General features: G+C 36.9%; 1 protein-coding gene across 2 annotated transcripts in view; it reads right to left on the bottom strand.

Moving 5' to 3' along the window:
- epc1a (enhancer of polycomb homolog 1 (Drosophila) a) overlaps nucleotides 1-23,999 on the bottom strand; it is a 40,634-nt gene that overhangs the window by 12,261 nt on the left and 4,374 nt on the right. For both annotated transcript variants that reach the window (XM_059532758.1, XM_059532757.1), the window contains exons 2-6: nucleotides 10,699-10,858; nucleotides 3,785-3,930; nucleotides 1,734-1,940; nucleotides 813-961; nucleotides 54-201 (exon numbers count right to left, since the gene is read on the bottom strand). In XM_059532758.1, coding sequence (XP_059388741.1) covers nucleotides 54-201; nucleotides 813-961; nucleotides 1,734-1,940; nucleotides 3,785-3,930; nucleotides 10,699-10,798 — 750 coding nt within the window. In that variant the 5' untranslated portion in view covers nucleotides 10,799-10,858. The remainder of the gene's footprint in view (nucleotides 1-53; nucleotides 202-812; nucleotides 962-1,733; nucleotides 1,941-3,784; nucleotides 3,931-10,698; nucleotides 10,859-23,999) is intronic.

Raw genomic sequence — 23,999 nt, 5'->3', positions numbered from 1 at the left:
GAACACAGCAGTAGGGTAAACTGTGATTTCATTATATGATATGATGTACCCACCCTGGTTTTGTAGTCTTTGAAGTCTATGTGGTCCTGGTGGCGGTACTGACTGCTGCTGGAGAAGGGTATTATGGGAATCTTGTAAACAGGTTTTGCCATAGCGAGTGCTTCTGCCATCACCTCTGAACCAAAGTCCGGCATGGCGTTCCTGAAGCAAAAGCATGGATATTTAAGGAGGAAGCAACCGTTTAAACAAAAAAAAATAAAAAATATATATATAATAATAATTATATATATATATATATATATATATATATATATATATATATATATATATATATATATATATATATATATATATATATATATATATATATATATATATATATATATATATATATATATATATATATATATATATATATATATAATCTCATTAAAAGGTTTATTTACGCGTACACAAATTACCCAACGTAACATACTGATTAAAACTGACAAATGATTAATGGAGCTTGAACACGTGCCCTTTATGAACAAACAAGGTGAACCACAATTACTCATTCAGCTATATAAAACAAGCCCCTTAATTAGGGTATGCAATGATGCCTAAGCCAATTAAAAATACATGACCCATTCTCAATATGCATGAACACGCACACAGTATAACACAATTACAAAAGCAATAAAGAAAATCCTGCAGTCAAGCAGGTTATGCATATTAAAATGCAAAGTAAAGCTGGATCGTGTATATTCATTATCATAAACACACACAGACACACCACTGAAAATAAAAACATTTGTGAAAGTGAGTCTACGTACCTCTTCTCCACAACCTCCAGTGTGAGATGAAGCAGCTCTCGTTTGCTTTTTTCTCGTTTCTTGATCATCTCCAGGATAGTGACGGCTCGACTCAGGTCCCTTCTTAGTTTGAGCATCTTCTCATAGGACGCCTCGTCATTCTTACGGTTCTGGAGAATGATACCATTAGTGAACTTCATTATTACTTAACCATCATTTAGTGGTCAGGATTAAAAGCCTTAATGACAATACAAGAACAAATGTTTTTGGCTTTTATTTATAACACTAACTTGATTAATGTCGAACTGCAGTTGTAACAAAAACATTTTTTTTATATTTTTATACCACAAAATACATGTTTGTGCACAAAACATATAAACTCCATATTTGTCAAATCGAAAAAAAAACCTGCTTCATATTTTAAAGCAATTCATCTGGTAAACAAAAAAAGGATGTGGTATAGACTCAAACCTATATCCCTTCATAAATGCCACAGACTTTTGTTTTCATGATTATGCAAATGCTACTCTGGAACCCTTTTATTAAGCATAAAATGAACAATGTTATTTGTAATTTAAGGAAACTCCCACCCCCTTTAACTTTCATGCTTAAACATTTTGAAACAAGCAGAGGAAAGATTCCTAATTATACACCATAAGATTAATTAATAATCACTATTAGATGTAATGAACTATGAAATTGTGTTTTCTTTTTTTTTGTTCAGCAATGCTCAAAACTAAAAGTCATCCAATAATGCTACAGTTTGTTGGGCAGCAAAGACCACACAGAAGGACAATCATCAACTAAACAGCTGATTGTTTAGGACAAACTCCTGCAAGTCATAATGAGACAAACTTCAAAACAAAGTTGGAGAGTTTCCTGACACTTTAAAGGATTAGGAACAACACTGATACGGCCATGGCTCCGTCCAGAACTGCTCACCTTTCTCGTCTGCATCTTCTCAGTCCTGCGCCTGAAGGCCACATAGGGGTCATTGGTACTGGAACCATCCCGCTTTTCCTGCTTGATGTTTGGGATGAGGGATACATTTTTACACAGTTTCCGCTTCCTGCTCCAGTATTCAAACACCTCCCTGATAAGATCATCGTCCTCCTTCAGTAAAAGCTTCGCTTCCTGTAGGGTCACCAGCTGTGGTACAGAAAGAAATGGTAAACAAACAACAAAGATATTATTATTAGTAGTAGTAGTAGTAGTAATAATAATAATAATAGCAACAATAAAAAAAAAAATTATATATATATATATATATATATATATATATATATATATATATATATATATAAATATATATATATATGAGATAGACAAATTAATATAAACTAGTTTAAATTATTTTTTTGAACGTTTCTTATGCTCACCAAGTATTATTATTATTACACTTTAAAATAACTTCTATTTGAATATATTGCAAAATGCATTTTAGTTCAGTAATGTTATAGCTGAATTTTCATCATTACTTCTGTCACCAGTGTCACATGATCCTTCAGAAATAATTCTAATATGCTGATTTGAAACATTTATTATAGAGGTGCACCGAAATTTCGGACGCCGAAAATTTTCGGCCGAAATGGCATTATCGGTTTCGGGCCGAAATAAAAAAAACAGCCGAAAACGTAAACCGAAAGTGAATGTCACCTGCCCCTCCCATCCGTGAGCAAGCGCTTCGGTTTCACTCACGGTCGAGCTGTTATCACACGTCTGCCTATCAAAGATTAAGCATGTCAAAGGGCTGTCACAATCAAAAAAAGCTTGTCACAAAAGCTGCACAATCGATCGGACCAACCAACACAAGTTTCGAAAACGAAAACAGGGAATCGATTTTAACGGCCTTCTCTCGGAGCGCGTCCAGCTCGTCACTATACGCTCGCAGCGAACGCGCGTCACACAGCAACTGCAGGTTCTGACACACACACACACACACACACACACACACACAGAGAGCCTATTAGTGCATAATATCAATGTAGCCTTCAGTAATGTTTTTCATTGATGTTATGGCAGTCCACATTGCTGACTTGTGCGCGTCTCAAGCGCCCTCTTTACGTTCGCCCTAATGCCTGTTTAGTTGTCGGTGGATTTGCCTATATTTGGCGTTGAAAAACGGATCAACGCCAAATATAGGCAATTTACTAACGATTCAATGAACACTTTGCCTATGTCTCAAAAATCGAACAGGATTTTTTTTTTCACAAAAGTGACAGCCCTATACGAGAGGACACCAAAGTTGCAATCTGTAACATTTGTTCTGCAAAAATCTCCAAAATTGTGGATTTTTTTTCACAATTTTTAAAAAACTATTTTATTTGATGGAACATAAAACTTGAAGAATAATTATTTATATTTATTGTAAAAAATATTTTAATGTTTTGTTATGTAAATGTTAATAAAAGTTTGATTATTATATTGTGATTTTTCAATTCAGATCCATTAAATCCAAGCAATATATATATATATATACGTTTTTAAAAGAAGCTATTTTTGGCTTCAGTTTCGGTTTTCGGCCAAGTGCATCCTAAATTTTCGGTTTCGGTGCAGAATTTTCATTTCGCTGCATCACTAATTTATTATTAACTATTGAAAAATATATTTGTGCAAACCATGATGCAATTTTTTTTTAATTATCAGATGAATACAGAGCATGAAGATCCACATTTATTTGAAATGGAAATCTTTTCTAACAAATATCTCGGTCAAGGTAAAGATGTACTATTAATGTATTATCAAACGGTCCATCAGCATTGTGGCTGACAGCTGTTCATCTTTCTATCTGCATCAGTCAATCACCAATTTAAACTTTATAACCCCTGGTTTGTGGAATTTAAGGATCCACACAGTGACATCCTGAATTCAGAGAGAAAGGTTTAGCAGAATCACTTCAGCTTTCAATTTCAAGTTTCGAGCATCACTGACTGAAATTCCAGAGGTTTTTTACTCTGCAGTTCACATTGTAAGTGGTGAATCTTTTTAATAACCTGCTGTCCGCTGCCTTTCTCCAATCTGTCAATCATCTCCTCGAACTGCAGGGCCTCCACCTCCAGCTTCTTTTTCAGCTTATTCACGAAAGCCTCATCCTCCGAGTCCAGATCGTAGTCCGGCTGCTCCGTATCCAGACTGAAAGCTGTGGAAAGAAGCAGTGGAGGTTAAGCACACTTTAAGAAAGCTTAGAACTTCTTTCAGATATTAGTTTTTCATTTAGAAGTTTGCAGCAAGTCCTAGGTCTGACAATATAGACGCTTTATCATTCTTACAAGGTTTAATAAAGGTGCGGTTTTGCTCAATCTCATTGGCTGGTTGCTAAACAACTTCTGAGTTACGATGAATAGGTTTCAGCCAGGTCAAAACCCAAGTATTTCCCACAATTTTTACTGTAATTGAAGTCATAAGTGTTGCCTAAAGTCAAGATTTAAAGGTGCTCTATGTAGGATTGACACAGAGTGGTTGAACTAGGTGTTGCAGTCCAAATTCATAGTATTGGAGAGGGTTTTTAATCACCCGGCCCCTCCTTCTAAGGCTCGACACACGCAGGTTGCCAGATTGATGAAAACCAATGAGTGCACTTGATGATGAATGAAATGAAATCCGCTGTGTTTTCCACCAACTGGTAACTCGGGGTACCGAAATACAATTGGGTAAACTGGTAGTGAACGGGTTTCACAAACCAAAACAAAGACAGACATTCCGGCCCGTAACGCACATTTTCAAAAGAGAATAACTAACTGTAGCATTGTTTTTCAGATAAACAAATATATGTTAACTTAAACATATGCTATTTTTATGCTTTGGCAGAGTCAAAAACTTACATAAAGCATTTTTAAGGAGTTTAGTGAGAGTGACTCCTGGTTAATATGTAGTATTAATGGATAGTGTTTAGTCAATATTTATACTTGTTTTATGACCACAGAAAATATAAATGGTAATAGCTTACTGGGAATTCAGTTGAAATCCAATATGTGACAGTTCAGAGAGTAGAACAGATCTGAAGTATAGACGGTAAAAAAGATTTTTCCTTGCACTATAGAAAAGTGAAGCCAAAACATTCTCAGTATGGCCGCTGTCATCTTGCAAAAATGATGTCATTTGGACCCCGAGTCATTGGAGCAGCTGAATTAAAGTCCCGCCCAAACTCCCGCAGACATAATCACAAGCTAACAATCATGACCATACCCCTTTTTAAAGCATCAAATAACTTATTATAAGCAAACTTAATGAACACTTAAACATACATCAGCATGCTAAGACCTACCTAAAATGACAATCCTTGGAAAAAAATGATTTGAAGTGTAATTTTGTTATTTAGTTTGTCTCACGTCCCAATAATTACATGGAGATGGCGGGGTTTATGACCTATACTGCATCCAGTCACCTGGGGGCGATCAAAATATTGTGCGGCACACTTGATCTGAAGTGACAAAACTTGTCTGAATGCAAACTTTATGCAATGGCATCATAAATATGCAAATTAATATGTGCAACATCACCTGGCAGCACAAGCCTCACAAAATCCTGTGGAAACCACGCTAGTGCATGACACACATGACTAATGGTTGACCGCAAAAATTCTTGCTGATTGTTTTCAAGGTTGCAGCTGTTGCAGCTGAGAAATCCACTATCGGTCGACCTCTACACACAACTAGATTTACTAGAACTACATTAAAATAAATAAGTAATAAAACCAAAAATGAAAACATTAAAAACATTAGCATTAAACATAAAAAGTCTTGCAGCAAAGCATCTGAAAAAATAAAATCGCATGAGGTTTCTAATAATTTCTAATTGATCTTCTGTACAACCTTTCACAGACTCCATTTAATTTTCTAAATGGGCTACCACTTTGTTGCATTATAGTCTATTATTATGGTGGCATCGATTTCAGATTTACCAGCTTCTAAATGGCATATAAAACTAAGCTTTTGTCCAAAGTAAACCCCATTTAGGAGACATTTCAGACACAGTCTGGTGTACACTGGAGCTTAAGAACAATAAATCAATGAAAACTCCCTTGAGTAAGCGATGGAAAAACACACATCTTGTCCATCATGTGTATTTCAGAGATCCCAAGAGATGTCTCTTAAACACTCCCCCATTTGAACAGTGTTCCCACTACAGTTCCCACTGCCTCATCCTCACTTCCCCTCTCGTCTGGTGTGTGTGTGTGTGTGTGTGTGTGTGTGTGTGTGTGCGCTAGCAAGATTGTTCTGACACTCTTTGACAGCAGGACACCTCCTGCTCCTATTACAGACAACGCAGGGGCCGCCATACTCACTTAACTCAACCTTTCACTCTCTCTACCCCTAAAAAACACACACACACACACACACACACAAACACACACACACACACACACATTGAGGAAATAGCCAGGAATTACATGAGTGCAATTAAATAAAAAGTTTTTTTGAGGTTAATGTTATAAAACTTTGAATGTAGAAATATTAAGCGATTTAAACAGAAAACACACTTTGAAAATGAAAAACTGGCAGTAGGTGGCGGCTGATTTTATCACTGAATTTATTCATTTGAACGGCTGAATCATTTAAAATGGAAGCAAGTGACTTTTTGTGGTTCTAATGAGACTTGTTATATTACTTATATATCATTGCGCTCTCGTTGTTTTTTATTGCTTCCATTGTCCTCATTTGTAAATCGCTTTGGATAGAAGCGTCTGCTAAATGACTAAATGTAAATGTAGTGTCTTTATGAATGGGTAATTGAATTACTGTCTCACTAGATTAGTTTCAAAATGCAAGTTTATTCATAAATGAAACATTGGTGTGTTTGAATAGAGATGCACAGCAGCTCAGCTGTTACTTTGTTTGAAACTATTTTCGTCGACGAAATGGAGCAAAATCAGGCAACAGTGCTTTAGTCAGATAAAGTCAGTCACTTAAAATGTACTTCTTGTTTGATGAATTGTTGTATTAAATCAATATAACAATTGCAAACTCCCTTAATCAAAAGTGGTCCCTCATCTTAGTTCATCGCAATCTCACAAAGCTCCATTTTAAATCAATGATGCTCCTTACACTGCACAGTCTCTTATTTACTAGAGATGTTCCGATACCCTTTTTCGCTTCCCGATACCGATTCCAATACCTGGGCTCAGGGTATCGGCCGATACCGAGTACTGATCTGATACCTGGGTGTGTATCTGTATATACAGCTGTATATACTACTAGCCCTGTGTAAATTGCTAGAATTATTTTATGGTGTGCTTCAGACTTATCCCTTGATAAAACATGAACCAATACATGGTGAACTACTGTATTTATTACAGTATTTTTATTATCTGACATGAATTTGATAGGGATGCACCGAAATGAAAATTCTTGGCCGAAACCGAAAACCGAAAAAGAGAAAACCAAGGCCGAAAACCGAAACCGAAACACCGAAAGAAATTATCCCAATTATTAGTACCATTGCATTTATTGCTATGACCGTGTACTAACTTTACTAAAATTAAAACATTGCAATTGCATAAATTAATATTAAAGTTTCAAAGATAATTACAATTACATAAATTATAAAAAAACATAAAAATGCATAATTACAAATTATGCAAATATTTATTAAGCACATTGCAACAATGCACAGTATAAAATAAAATTCAAACTAAAATTTAATCCCACTCATCTGTATATTAAATAATAATGTACAGGCCTACTGGCCTGCAGAAAGGTTTTAAAATTAACTGTTCTCTCATAAAAAGTGCATTTAGGTGAAGAGCATTTGAAATTTTTCTCTGTAGTACTAGAAAGTGCATTACTTCTCCAGTAGGCAAGACTGTTATCACTTCTGGGGATGGGGACTTCAGACAGATAACCATAGCTGTTGAGCAGTTGAGCTTGTCATCTGCCTGACATTTGAGAAATATTTGAGAGAGTGTATTTAAATAGGGCCAGGGCATAAATAAACATTTTTATCAAATTAAAGCAGAAATCTAGCAAAAAATCTAGCAGAAATATGGCTACAATCTGATATTATGCATGTATATGTATATGTGTGTGTATTATATATGCAGAGACGAGTCTTTTTTTTTTTTGCGCTCTGATCTCAGTCTCCTGCGCTTGGCGCTTCTCCGTCTCCACGCGGGTTCTCCGCATCCAGCGCGGCCTGGAGCATTTCTCGTGTGCTCTGCCATATTTCCGCGTCCAAGTAATGGTCTTTATAACGCGGATCAAGCACATTCGCGATGAAGTGCGGAGGATCCGAAAAGATCTCAGTGAGACGTGTGCTAACAGACTCTATAAGACTGTACTTTTCTTTGTTTTCACTTCGTGGTCCGTCTCAATCTCTTTGTTAGGAGACGCTTTAGTGCTGCGAATAAAGGAATAAGAATAGAGAGAATGTTCTCTATTAAGACCCACTGGTGTGAAGTGAATGACGCGGGGAGCTCGTGGTCTGCGCTATGCAGGTGCACGTGCAGGTCGCGGTTTCTGTTTGCGTCATCATAACATTTCGGCAGTGTTGTTTCGGTAATAAAAGTGTTTCGGCCGAAAACCGAAAATGCACTTTTTGGCCATTTTCGGCCGAAAATCTTCGGTGGCCGAATATTCGGTGCATCCCTAGAATTTGACAGTAATATTTATTTTCTTAAGCGAAAAAACTTCAAATGCAGCCAAAAATCTAACACCGCAAACTAAAAAGGTATTTTAGTTTTACAACTGTATAAAAAACTGCAACAAATACGTCTAGGAATATAAAAAATTCTATATTAATCAGATAATCTCTTTACAACAAAACTAGTAAAAAACAAGCAACTGTCTAGGCATAATTATTATTATTAATAGAGACGTATTATTATTACTACATAGAGACGTAGCTAAATCTACTGTAGGCTACAACAGTAGCTTAATATATTGTCAATTTACTCGCCATGAAGATCTTTGAGTGTCTGTGTTTATGATATGACAGTTTTCTCAAATGAAACGGTAAATTCTCATGAAGTGACGGTTTATGCGTTCGTGTCCTCATATAGTGACACACAGCAGAGACTACAAAACAGCGAGCTCCCGCGCATCTGCTCCCGTCACCCACAGAGATGTAGAAATTACAGGAGTAATATTTAAATAGTATTTTGCAGTTTAATATTCACAGACACTAGTATATATTTGGCTACAGTTTGGAGCCCAGCGCTTAGACTAACATGGAAGTGACTGAACGCAGCTGCGGGGACCGAATATACTCGGGAGTCTGTAACTTACTACCGGTACTAAAGAGACGCTGGTATAATCACATTTTTAGATTTTCAGCACCGACTTGGTATTGAAGTGGCAGTACTTGTGGCATCCCTAGTCGCCGTTTTACTGTCTGGTTGGTCCAGTCGGAAATACTGCTAAACAGCGGACATAATGCTAACCACTGATCTATAATATAGAAGCGGCTTCACTGTCTGTTGGCAGTTTAGAATGCGATGAGCGATCCAGTCATATATAGATCAGTGCTGCTAAAGCGTTTTCATTTCTTCTTCGCTGCTCTAAACAGGGGTTGCTTGTGGCAACAGCACAACTTCCTGTGTTTGCAATGCATTCTGAGCAGCGAAGAACCACCGTGCAGCGGTTAGGCAAAGCTAGCGGTCATAACTAGGTCTTGAAAATGGTATCGGATCGGTATATGGGTTCATGTACTCGTTCATGATATTTCCGGTACTAGTATCGGAATCGGAACAACTCTATTATTTACTCCCTCTCTACACTTTGAGAGGATACATCTATGATGCATTACTCAACGCTGCAGAAACACGTTACAAGTACGTCAGAAACCTTCGAAGATCCTTTAAACACAAAAACATTGGGTCAGTCGCACTGGTGCTCCTGAATATTTTTTCATAGTTGCGTGCTGTAGTTTTCAGTCGCAAATGTGACCAAAATGGTCTCACTATTTTTGGCTGAATTGCGATATACATATCTGTATTTTCTACATTTGACAGCACCAAATAAAAAAAAAACACATTAAACCAAATAAGTGTAAAAACCAATAAATTTAGTATGAACTGCAATAAAAAAAAAAAAAAAATACTAAATCAATTTAAGAATAACAGCCTGACTATGACCGATTAAATTAATGTCAACCCACTGCTCTGGTCTAATGCCGAGAACGGTTTGTAATCGTGCCGCGCTGTAACACTCACGTGGAAATACAACTGTAACCGTACCTGACAGTCCTTCAATCCATTCGGCCTGATAGCGGCTATATTCAAGTGCGAATGAAGACCGTTTCGCAGGGGATACCAGGTGTTCAAAAAAATAAAATAAAAGATTATTCTGATCTCAATTTAAAATTGAATGCCAACCCAGCCAAGGAATATTCAAATAATCAAATATTCCAACGATGAACTAAGCTTTTACGGGTTTGGAACGACATGGGGGTAAAGTGAATAATTAAGTGATTGGAGTATCCCTTTAAACTTCAACTGAGAGACGGAGACCAACTCATCTACATTTAATAATTTTATCATCATGTGAATAAAAAAAAAAAAATAAATAAATGATGCATAATAAAATAAATATCTATGGCCTTTATTTTCTTAAATCACCTGCAGTTGGCAGATGATGCTCAAAAAGATGGACAGAATGGTCCATGAATTCACAAACACATTACAAAATCTTTGAAGGAAAGGGGCGTTCTGGGGACATCTTAACAACCAGATGAAGTCAAAGCACCCAAAAGTACAGGACGTGGCAGATGGCAGAGCCTGCAATCCACAAACACTCGAAGAACAAAAAAAATAACTAAACACCTGCTGTTCAGGAACTGGCGGACAGATGTCGGGAACAAAAGTCTCAATCACTTATATTCAAACTCTACAATACCTGTCCTCCATAACAACCCTACCTAAAAAAACTGCTTCATTAAAGTAAAACTAACTCATTAAGATGTGTGTACTCACGCTGTATGTGAATGAGCTGCTTTGGCATCTTGAAGTCTCCGGGGTAGAGCGAGTCATAGTAGGTGATGTTGCTCTTGGCCTCTGGGACGGGAATCACCATGTTATCCCTCTTCTCTCCATACACATGATGGGCAGAAATCGCCCTCTGGAGATGGTGCTCCTAGGGCAGCCATAAAGAAAGTGACATATGCTTCAGTAAACATTTCCATACACAAAGTATGAATCATGCTGAACCAAAAAGAGAGTCTTACAGGGATAGCTCATCTCATATATATATATATATATATATATATTCATAATTTACTAACACAACAAACAGTTGCCAACTCCTGACTTCCAATGGTATGGGAAAAATACTATGCAAATCAATGGCTACCAACAACTGTTTGGTTACAAACATTTTTCAAAATATCTTCTTCTGTGTCCAGTGGAAGAAAGAAACTTATACAAGTGGAGGGCGAGTAGGGCTGAATAAATTTCCATTCTGGAGTGAACCATCCATTTAAAATAAAACGTACAAGTGACTGTTTTGTTGCATTGTGTATATTAGAATTGGAAAGTTGATTCATTTAGCGAATCCGTTTGGAATTTTGTAATACAACAAACTGAAAAATTTATGCATTTAGCAGACGCTTTTATCCAAAGCGACTTACAGTGCATTCAGGCTATCAATTTTTACCTATCATGTGTTCCCGGGGAATCGAACCCCTGTAGCTTGATTGCAAACAATGGATAGCATAATTTTTTTCCATAAATATGGTAAAAACATGCTGCAATGATCAGCCTTGGCTAATTTTCTCCTAGAAGCCCAATTTCTACAATAACCAGTAGTGAATGGACGATGCAAGAGTCCCTAAACAAAACTAATTTAGTCTTTGAGCAATCTCACACTCGATTACAACAAAAACCACACCGCATTTACAATTACGCAACACTTTCTTGCTTTTCTTTACCTTCCCTGTGAATCTCTGATATAGATCTGCCCACAAAACAGGAGCTGTGGTTTCAGAGAGAACACAAACCATAAACGGCATAAAATACAAACCAATTCTAAAACACATAAAAGAGAGCACAGCTTCCAAATATATACACCATGTTGGGAAATGAAAAACCTGAAATCAACAAAGCGTAACAGAACTCAAAAAAATGTCCAAATCCTTTGCCCAGCTCGGCTGACGTCAAGCACCCTAGGAGCTCAGCTGAAATTACACTTGGCATAAGTTAATAAAAAAAAACATTAGGCACGATAGCCTGAAACATTTCACCAGAGGAGCGCAAACAAACTTGGGAGATAAAGTATGTGATGTAATAGCAATGAGCAAAAATAAATAATAAAATTTTTTTTTACTTAAACATTAAGATAGTGTTTTTTCCAGCAGTCCTTAAAAACACTTTCTATAGCCCAAATCCTCTCTCTAATTCTCTCTCTCTCACACACACACACACTCCCCTCATCTTGAATGACTGCGATCCCTCACTCAAAAGGTCTTATGCAAGGAGGCAATTATCAGCAGACAAAAGCCAGACTTCCTTTGGCACGGTCCTCTGAATAACCTTCGGATAGCAAATGCTCCCATCGCCGAGAGTGACCCCATCACTGACCTCAGAGGATCATAATTACAAACAGATGAAGGGTGAGAGAATAAACAGATCACAAAAAAAGAAAAAAAAAAGCTTTGAAAGTAAAAACGATCTCCAGGTATCTCCAACCAAGATCTCACGGCCAAATACTGAATTAGGAATTCAGACGATCATATTTTGTAGTACTCAAACTAATTTTTTTCCTTTTTTTGTGTGTGTCTGCATCCTTATCAATAATTGCAGGATGCACAGCTTTTTACAGTCGGGAAGTCGTGGCCTAGTGGTTAGAGAGTATGACTTTTAACCCTAGGGTTGTGGGTTCGAGACTCGAGACTGCAATACCACGAATGAGGTGCCCTTGAGCAAGGCACTGAACCCCCAATTGCTCCCTGGGCGCCGCAGCATAAATGGCTGCCCACTGCTCTGAGTGCGTGTTCACGGTGTGTGTGTGTGTGTGCACTTTGGATGGGTTAAATGCAGAGCACGAATTCTGAGTATGGGTCACCATACTTGGCTGTATGTCACGTCACTAGGTTTTTTCTTTCTTTCACTTTCTCAATATACCATGCTAGTGTGACAACGTGATCAACATATCAGATCAAGATAAACAGTGATACAGATTTTTTTTTTTTTACTATTACAAAACTATGTAGAAATGTGCATTTGACACTAACGAAGGGGGGAAAAACTGTGCACTGATCAAAAGTGAACTGTAAAATTAAAAATAAAATTGCAAAAATTTTGATTGTATTTATTTCATGTCAATTGACCACTAAACAGAGAACTGAGCACACATGAATTTGATAAATTACTAAATATTAACTAAAATTCAGGGAGTAGGCCTACTTCACAAGTATTTTAGGTCAAAGGTGTTCGGCTGACAATAATATTTGGGAATATGAATAATCTTATGTGATCGGTTTTGAATGATTGAAGTAGACATACAACCCTCTATGGACACCTTAGCAATTGAATCGCCATTGGCTAGTACATTTTTTTTCTCGTTTACTCGCCAGAATGAGGTATAATTTTATGTATGTATATATATATATATATATATATATATATATATATATACACACACACACATATACATATATACACACACATATACATATATATATACATATATATATATATATATATATATATATATATAGTTTGTAAAACTGCACAGTTTTTTTTAAATATCTGAAAGTACAACTCTCAACAGTGCAAGTCAGTCAAGCACTATAATATTCCAGTATTATTTAATTATAGAACTTTAGTAATTATAAACTTTAAACCATTTTTGAATGCATATTAGTCATTTAAACTAGACTGGTGGTGGCGCTTTTTGGTCATTCAGGGTTTCTGTGAAAAAAAACTGACAAAGATACTGATAAGATGATACAAATTCTACTACTAAGCACTATAACACACACCAAGGATTACAGAGGATTAAAGAGCTGCTGGATTCATGAATATTAATCAGGTGTTGTGTGTCCGCTTGAACTGATTTGCTAAAATCAAAACAGGGACGATAACAGAGGAGCGCCAGCCAATGAGATTGCCCACTACCGGAAAACCCAGCAGTTCTTAAAAGCTGAAAATTCCAAAGAAACGCCATTATTGTGACAGGAAAATATAGGTGCATTGCACATCCATTCAAATGAACTGGAAAAGATCGCTTGATGGAGAGAGAGAGACTCTGAAGCGCTCAAAGTGTTCGGCGAGTGAACCCATCTGTGCTTAACTTATACTTAACCTCTTAACTCACACACTGGCGAGTAAAATCTTAGAATTTATTAGCCATTGGCTACTATTAGATATCATTTAAACGCCCAGAGTGAAGATTTGGTCGCATAAGTGAGTGATTCACTCGAAACGTAGTTGACATCTGAGCAGTATTAAACAGTCTTTTTTTTTTTTTATAGTTTTTGAATTGGGTTGAAACTGGCTTTAAATTAAAAGATTAATTTAACATGTGAAATTAAAAAGGCAATAACTTTATAGTTCTACATTCCAAACAACAAAATCCACACACATACAATAAGTGGTTTCTTAATCAGCGTTCAGTATTTTATTTACTTTTTAAATTTGCTTTTAAATAAAAAAAATAATAAAAAAAATAAAAGGTCTTTACCAGTGAGACTTAATAAAAGTATGCTATATAAATACATTATTCCAAAATGTTAAAATCAAATAATGTTGGTGTGAATAAAAGATGCAAAAAAGGTATTTCATTCATCCAATAAAAAAAATAAAAAAATTAGGGTAATGATTCACATCTATGTTTTTTTACTTGAGCCAATGAAAAATAATTTATTGTCTCAAGTAAAAAATAATGAAAAAAAATTTAATTGGATGAATGAAACTTTTGAGTGTACTACAGCAGGTGATTTTTAAATCAAATTAAGTCTATGTAATTTCAAGGTAAAATAAAAATGATCATCCTAATGCATAACTGACGTTTACTTCTGGCTTTTCAAATGTGTATGCAAGTTCTACTTAAAAAAAAAAAAAAACAACAAAAAAAAACATTTCCGTTTTGTCAGTTTAGTCCGTTTTGTTTCTCATCCAACACTTGAGAAGTTGATCCGAACATCTCTTCACGTTCTACTCGTGTTCAGGGCGCGGACCGGTACAGCTTTAGTGCGCGCAGGAAAGGGGCTCTTATTTGTCTGCCAGTACACCAACAGCTGTTCGCTTCCTGCTATCTGTGCCTCAGACATCAAACTCTGCACTTCCAGTGCTGAACGGCTACCCATGTCCTGTGCATGGATTTCGAAATACTTCCACACACAATGTAGTCTGTGCACGCAGGAAAAATCTGCCGAAAAAATGACCAAAAACCGGCCGATTGCGTATTTTAATCAAAAACCGGCCGGTTCCGATTTATGGTCGGTCAACCGGTGCATCCGTAATTTCAACAAGGTGATACAAACTAGGGATGGGCGTTTTCCACAAATATCACATTCGAATATTTGAGCTCACAAAAAACGAATATTCGAATATGCGTTTATTTAAATTAAGTTTAATGAGTCAGACGTTATTTTTCAGCAACATTTGTTTTCGTCATTTTGAACAAGCTTACAATAAGCTTGAACATTACACATCGTGTTTTGTAGCTGAAAACCTTTAACAATGCGTGCAAACAAACAAAAGTACAGATTAAAAGCAAAAAAAAAAAAGGGAACAAAGAAAAAACTTAAAGCAGCCGGCAGCAATTAGGCTATTGTACAGAATGTAGCTTACACTTAACTTTTAAACTGTCAGCAAATCTTTTTTGCTTTTTTTCTATTGTTTCAAACGTTCTTGTTAAGAAATACGGGCATGTCAACATGATCAGGGGAAAGTCGGGTCCTTAGTCTGTTAACAATAAGGCCAGCCGCGGAGAAAACGCGCTCTGACGCACAGACGTTGGCGGGACTCACAAATAACGGTGTGCTAAGCGAATACGTTTTGTGAAGCGCTTCGTGTTTCCGTTTCACCACTGAATGGGATCCTCATCTGGTGGAATACATGGCTCCAGCAAGAACTGTTCCCACTTGTCTCGGCTGGACTCTCTGTAATCATCGCTGGAGAACTGGCTCAGCCTTTTCCTACGAGTGGGCATTGCATCTTCTTCATCGTTGGTGACGGCGGCTGCATCCGCAACACTCGCATCAAGGGAAATGATCCGATAAGGTTCAAAAAAGTTTTTTTTTTCTTACTTCTCATGTTTTCATCGATAAACCTGAGATGTTTGTGCCGAGGGTCTAGGGCAGACGCGAGAAGAGGAGTTTTCACTGCATTCTCCAAGTTAGCGGTGTTTGTTCGTTGCTTGAGAGATGCTACAACAATGTTCTTGGAACACTTTCTGTGATTCTCCACGGCATATTTGAAGTACTGTAGAAGACCGCAGCTCTTAGGGGGGCGTTCACATATCGCGTCTTTTGCATGCTCAAGTTCGTTATTTCCAATGTAGGCGCGTGGTATGCGCGCTCATAATGGAAGCGATGCGCACACGGTGCGACGCGGTCCCGTTATTTCCAGGCGCGTCTGCACAGCATCGAGTTAAAAACATCTCAACTTTTCAGAATGCCGCAAGCAAACCGCGGGTCATGTGACAAGAACTAAACATTCAGCTTCATCCTTTCCCGTAACAACGTTGAAAGCTCAGCCAAGATGAAGGAACAGCTGATCATAGCTGTATATGGATTGCCCTTTTGAAATAAATTTAGTAGCAGAGCTACTGAAAGCGATTTTTTTTGTGCTGCAAATCCATTTTTCCTTTGCTGAAATTTCTGCGTCTTCATGGAGAGAACGCGTCGCCTCAGGAGCGATTCTGCCCGAGCGCTTTGGAAAGAAGGAGAAAGCGGCGTGCATAGCCTTTTCCACGCCTTATTAGGCGCGATATGTGAATGGCCCCTTAATCATTCATTAATTATTTTTTGCTTGCATACACCTTCAAATATGCAGTGGAGAAACACAGAAAGTGACCAAATTAGGTTTTATTGTGAATTTTTTTTCTCCTTTTTTTTTTTGCGAAATTCGAATATCATTTATCGAATAATTAGAGCAGAACGAATATTCGAATGTTCGACTATCCGTGCACATCCCTAATACAAACTAGAAGTCCCAGTCTGCAACACAATACACATTTTTAAGTAATAATATGATATAAACCATAAAGCAGAATCGGTCTACTTACTAACACATTGCTACCACTGCCTAAACACCATTATTTCTACAGAAACAACTCCGCATGAAACCCAAACCCACAAACCCAGGATTATCAAATCTCTGTGTGCATATAAGAGCCTTTGTTGGTCTGGCTGATCCAGGATCAGGTGAAATAACGAACTATTAAGGTGTCATTTAGTACATACATTTTTCCAAAGCAACTTGCTGAACACTTAATAGAGGTAAGATCTCCCTAGAGCAACTTGAGGTTAAAGACAACATGTTCCAGCATTTACAATCCATTTTACTTCCATGATGTAATGGATTTCAGAAGGTAACAATAGATCCAAAAATAAAAATAAATGGGCTATTGAGCACTAGGGCTGTGACGATGGCAACAGTTCTTGCTGGAGCCATGTATTGCACCAGATGAGGATCCCATTCAGTGGTGAAACCAAAACACGAAGCGCTTTACAAAACCTATTCGCTAAGCACACCGCTATTCGTGAGTCCCGCCAACGTCTGTGCCGTCAGAGCGCGTTTTCTCCGCGGCCGGCCTTATTGTTAACAGACTAAGGAGTTGACTTTCCCCGATCAAAGTTTCAAAGTTAAGTGTAGGCTACGTTCTACAATAGCCTAATTGCTGCAAGCTGCTTTACGTTTTTTGTTTGTTTCCTTTTTTGTTTCCTTTTTTGTTTTGCTTTTAATCTGTACTTTTGTTTGTTTGCACGCATTGTTAAAGGTTTCCAGCTACAAAACACGATGTGTAATGTTCAAGCTTATTGTGCGTGTAAGCTTGTTCAAAATGACGGAAACAATAAATGTTGCTGAAAAATAACGTCTGTCTCATTAAACTTAATTTAAATAAACAAATATTTGAATATTCGTTTTTTTGTGAGCTCAAATAATCGAATGCGATATTTGCGGAAAATGCCCATCCCTAATAAAAAACTAAAACAGCCTATATATTACAGAGCGGCATGGGACTTTTTCCATGCCTGATAATAGTACTATGTATTGCCAACAATGTCATGAGAAGTATCCCAATAGAGAGGCCACGATATGAATCACTATAAAGGACTACACTGAATTTCACCTTAGAATTTAGAAAAATAGCCATTTATTAAACACCAAATACCTAAGAACCATTACTAACTATTGGCATGAAATGAAATTCTGAGATCTGTGAGCTTCCACTGTCACACAAGGTTCATTAATAAAGTGGCAGTCCTTGAAATGCTTGTTTCACTTGAACAAGCACGTCAGGTACATCACTGTTCACCAACAGAAGGATCATCAAAAAAATTCCATCTATAGACAATAATGGCATCACATCTTGAAGTCCTTCAGAATAACAGACAGGCAGGATGAAGAACATCCTACATGGTGTCAGGTGAGGAGTAAAACTTGATTGCGCATTACTGAATAAAACTAGAACATTCATTCACTATCCCAATTAACACCAAGTTCAATGATCATGCTTTGCATTAACAAGATACTGTTAAGGTTAATGCTTTGGAAGCGGTCAGTTGTGGAGTCGATGAATGCAGACTAAACTGTTCCCAAACAGTACGTTTACATGCACACATTATTTAAACCAGTTATTAGAACACAAACGGGTGTCAATCAAATAAGAACTAACATTTTGAAAACAGATGAGGATCCTTTAGTAGGGACGCATTGGAAATAGATCATTCTTTTCATGTTATGGTCAAAATCTAAAACCTATACGTTTTCAAAATAACAGTGACAGTAAAATTTCTATTGCAAACAGTGTTTATTTTGAACCTTCTGTTCAAATAATCCTCCCACAAAAAATACTAAGCAAGCAGCATGATTACTTTCAACACTGATAATAGTACATGTTAGCAGAGCAGCAAATCAGCATATTCGAATTATTTCAAGGATCATGCAATACTGAATAATGCAGTAATGATGCTAAAAATTCAGATTTGCCATCACTGGAAGAAATCAGACATTAAAATATATTCAAATACAACATCAATTTGTAATATTTCACATTGTACTTTTTGTGAGCAATGTAGTAGGGTTGTGCCGATAGACGATAGTATCGTGTATCGACGATAGTCAGAGATATCGACATAAGCAGATTTCTCTGTCGATAATCAAGACGATATTAGGCTCATTTTCCTATTAATGTATTAGATTATAATATTATTTGTATTACTATTATTTTTAGTAGGCTGCTTATTAAAATAAAACTGCCCAGCTATTTCATTTCAGCATCGCATTTCACACACACACACACACACACACACAAACATATACACACAGCGCGTGCGAGCGCAGGAGGATTATAGTCTGTAGTCACTGAAACTGTCCGCCTTGACTCTGATAACTCGTTAAATCCATGAAATGATAGAGATAGAAAACGAGGAGTTGGTGTCCCTCACATTTAATGGCTGCTACACGACAACACGCTCTTCTCATACATGACAGATTAACTCTTTCTTGGCGTTACAAATAAAGTAAAGACAAATTATTAACAAGGCGGCAGAGCGAACTTATCATCCATAGTGGTTCTCACGTAGACCTTCTATTAGACTTATCACTTATAACACTCACTATGTGGTGATGACGTAGAAGGACTACGTGAGAACCACTATGGATGATAAGTTTGCTCTGCAGCCTTGTTATTATTTTCATGCACACCGCACTATAATGTGATGCATGCAAAATACAGAGTTTTGGCCGTTACTAAGTTACCATCCACAAACAGACGTACATCGTCTGCAGATATAAGGTGTTTCATTGCACTTTAACAAGTAATCTGAACGGCCTATATATGTGCACTATTTTAAACGAGCCCTCACTAAGTTTAATGCCACAGTTATGTTAGAATGCATCTCATCTTGTTTCTGTTGCGGTGCGTCGAGCTCGTCATGAGGCGCACGGTCCGGAGCGCTGTATGACTGATGCATCAGTTCAATTCAACTTTACTACAAATATATCAACTTACCTTTTTTAAATACTTTATATTTAACTTGTTCGTTTATGCCCAATATTAGTGTTAAACTGTTGGACTTGATGGAATGAAATCTAATACTGATTTTCACCGTTGACCGATTATGCAGAACATTTAGACTAGGGCTGGGCGATATACAAAAAAAAAAAAAAAAGATATCTCGATATTGTCAATTTTTACGATATTCGATATATAACTTGATATGTTTGCATTTGCATTTAAATAATACAAAATAAAACATGATTTTCTTTTGCCCATTTAAAAAAAAAAAAAAAAAAACTATTTAGATTAAACGGCTAATTTAAGCAGTTAAAAAATCTAGACCAAGAGATAACACTGCTTTTTATTAAATGAATACATGTAGGCCTATATGTAACTGAAGCAGTGCAAATTAAGTAACAGTTACAGAAAGTGCATTCTGTCAACTTTTTAGTGCATGCAATTCACAATTTAAACTATGCAACTGGGATAAGTATTTTATTTTAATTTTTTTAAGCTAAGAACACAAGTCTGTCAACTGTTTGTGGTTTTAAGAGAAGCTCTGTGGCATGTTCCTACTGACACTAAAAACTAGTGATGCACTGAAATGAAAATTCTGCGCCGAAACCGAAACTTTAGGATGCACTTGGCCGAAAACCGAAACTGAAGCCGAAAATGGCTTCTTTTAAAAACGTATATATATATTGCTTAGATTTAATGGATCTGAATTGAAAAATCACAATATAATAAATCAAATTTTTATTAACAGTTACATAAAACAAAATATTTTTTACAATAAATATAAATAATGATTATTCTTCAAGTTTTATGTTCCATCAAATAAAAGTTTTTAAAAATTGTGCAAAAAAAATCAACAATTTTGGAGATTTTTGCAGAGCAAATGTTACAGATTGCAACTTTGGTGTCCTCTCGTATAGGGCTGTCACTTTTGTGAAAAAAAAAATCCTGTTCGATTTTTGAGACATAGGCAAAGTGTTCATTGAATCGTTAGTAAATTGCCTATATTTGGCGTTGATCTGTTTTTCAACGCCAAATATAGGCAAATCCACCGACAACTAAACAGGCATTAGGGCGAACGTAAAGAGAGCGCTTGAGACGCGCACAAGTCAGCAATGTGGACTGCCATAACATCAATGAAAAACATTACTGAAGGCTACATTGATATTATGCACTAATAGGCTCTCTGTGTGTGTGTGTGTGTGTGTGTGTGTGTGTGTGTGTGTGTGTGTCAGAACCTGCAGTTGCTGTGTGACGCGCGTTCGCTGTGATCGTATATTGACAAGCTGGACGCGCTCCGAGAGAAGGCCGTTAAAATCAATTCCCTGTTTTCGAAACGATTGTGCAGCTTTTGTGACAAGCTTTTTTTGATTGTGACAGCCCTTTGACATGCTTAATCTTTGATAGGCAGACGTGTGATAACAGCTCGACCGTGAGTGAAACCCAAGCACTTGCTCACGGATGGGAGGGGCGGGTGACATTCATTTTCGGTTTAGGTTTTCGGCTGTTTTTTTTATTTCGGGAAAAAAAATTTATTCCGCCAAAATTTCGGTGCACCCCTACTAAAAACCCTCTTAGATGGGGAGCTAGTTGCTGAAGCACATAGCTATTTCTTATATATAAATATATATAAATGAATACCAAAGACTTTTGCATTCTCTCGGTCTATATTATGGAAACTGGTAAACATATCAGTGAAATTCCCCAATAGTAATTCCAAATGGCCATAGCCTATGTTTCTCTATTCAAACATCAGCGGTCGAGTAAGTGCATTTATTTTGCGATCACAAACGCAAACAATACAGTTGAGATCTCACGACAGAACACAGACCGGCTGAACAACGCTTTCATTAGATCGCTCAATTCCAGCTTGTTAGTGTTTTCAAATTATCGTCGGCGGCTCTTCCGCAATGAGGATTAAAATGCATTCAAAATGTATCCTTGTAACAGTGGAGCTCTGATTCGGAGATTTAAAATCTTGTTATCTGGCAACCGCTATCATTATTACGCTTTCGTAGTAGAGGGGCGTAGAGCAGTCAGCAGTTACAGGTTCCTTTTTTGGACATTCGGCGCGTTCTTTTGGGAAAGTATGCTTGAATTTGAAATATTCGATATTCCCGTTATATTCAAATTGTACATCGTCGTCAAAATTATTCCGATATTATCGCTAATATTCGATATATCGCCCAGCCCTAATTTAGACTGATAACTTCCGCACACAGATGCGGCAAATTGTCACAGGACACACAATATGACAGTTGTGTCCGACTATATATATGAACGTAGCTGTTTTAAATAAAGTATTTTTATATTTAACATTAGTTTATCAGTATGTTTTAAAGTATATTTTTTTAATAATTGGTGATTCCATAGGCTCTCTCACGCACCTGCACGGTTTAAAACACAAGAACAAAGAGTCTCTCTTTTGCTCCTCCCATGCACGATAAGATCGTGTATCGTCGATCTCACAGGCTGACGATATGACGATTTGAAAAATGACCATATCGCCTAACACTACAATGTAGCCTTGGTGAGCATAAGAACATGTTCAACCCTTACTTAACCCTTGAGCAGCAGAAATATTTTTTTTCTCTCCAAAAACTTTTCAAATGTCAAATCCACATTGTGCTTCTTAAGCTAATGAGTGCATTACAACGTGTGTGTACACTAAATTTTTACTTAATTTGGTGATCAACAGTTGTCCTATACATGAAGTATAACCTCTAAAATTGGAACGCAAAATTTGTGCTCATAAATCATTTCAAAATCCAACACCATATCAGTTAAATGAAACACAACTGGAATTTAACATCCTCAAACAGCCAATATAAATGAAACTCCCATGCTTATTTTAAACCTATTCTGTACAGAATGTTTTTAGAAGATTGAAAGGAACTCAACTAATAAACTATTTACTTTGTAACCTTTGAAAACGCAGCATATCGGTACACTCACCAATGAAAGCACAATTATAGTTATTTGTGGTCAGAGAGTTCCCATGCTGTTCAGAAAGGATGTCTTGCACTTCATTTCACCATTCAGTGCTGTTTTCTTCTCTTAGAGAATAGATTCATAAGTAAAGAGAAGGCAGATACAAAAATAGATGACCAAACAGTACATATGCAATATATCATTATAGAGCTTGTGTCAGGGCTTGAAAAAGATCTATGGGGAACTGTAAAACTTTTGACCCCTGGACTAAACCGCCATTATAGATGACAAAACGTTTAACCATTGGAAGAAAACCTCTCTGGCGCACAATCCAAATAAACGGTGTATCAGAGCTTTAACCAGTTATCCACATCCTAGTCCTTTTCTGCCAGAGAAATGTGACGGTCACAACATTTGACTTAAATTTTTAATTACGGGAAACACGGCCTGCAGCCATCTGACAACCCTGTGCTGCAAACATCCAGCAAAAATGACACTAAAACAAAAACCAAGCGACTTGGTTCCCATCTTTCCAAGAAAATGCATTCAATTCAACCTTCTAAAAAATGTGAACTTTAAATGCAACATGGAACAGATTCTGCAATTTTCTTCTACATCAGAGCCGTTTGGTGGTACAAGCAGTAACTGATATTTAGGAAGGAACTACGATGGTCACACTTAAAACAAGGCTTCACTTCAATAAGAGGATACGAGTGAAAAGACTCAACCTTAAAATCCGCCTCAAGCATGCATGCTTCACTTCCACAGGGGCCTCAGGCTCACATTGAATTTCTATTAAGAAGTCTTAGCTAAATGGAAATCTTCAAACACTGCACAGTTTTAATAAGAACAGGCTCAAACCGTAAACAAGCACCACTCATTGACCGTTTGCATGCACATTTTCTAGAGTTCTGGTTAAAACGAATAAAAAAACCCCAACATAAACTCTAAAACCAAGAGCAATCTCTTCTGGAATTATTAAAGATATTCACTCAGTAATGCAACAATCTCGATTTTAATTAAAGTCCTTTAGAGAAACGCAAAAGAATGCAATGAATTTAAAATGTAGGCCATTTCTTTTCATGTTTGTAATATGGAAGAGGTTGATCAAAATTCCAATTAAAATCTACATGCGTGTCAATTTGATTCATAAAACAAG

This window comes from Carassius carassius, chromosome 40 (genome assembly GCF_963082965.1).
Source record: "Carassius carassius chromosome 40, fCarCar2.1, whole genome shotgun sequence".
Taxonomy (NCBI): Eukaryota; Metazoa; Chordata; class Actinopteri; order Cypriniformes; family Cyprinidae; genus Carassius; species Carassius carassius.
This window is presented reverse-complemented; position numbering and strand designations above follow the sequence as displayed.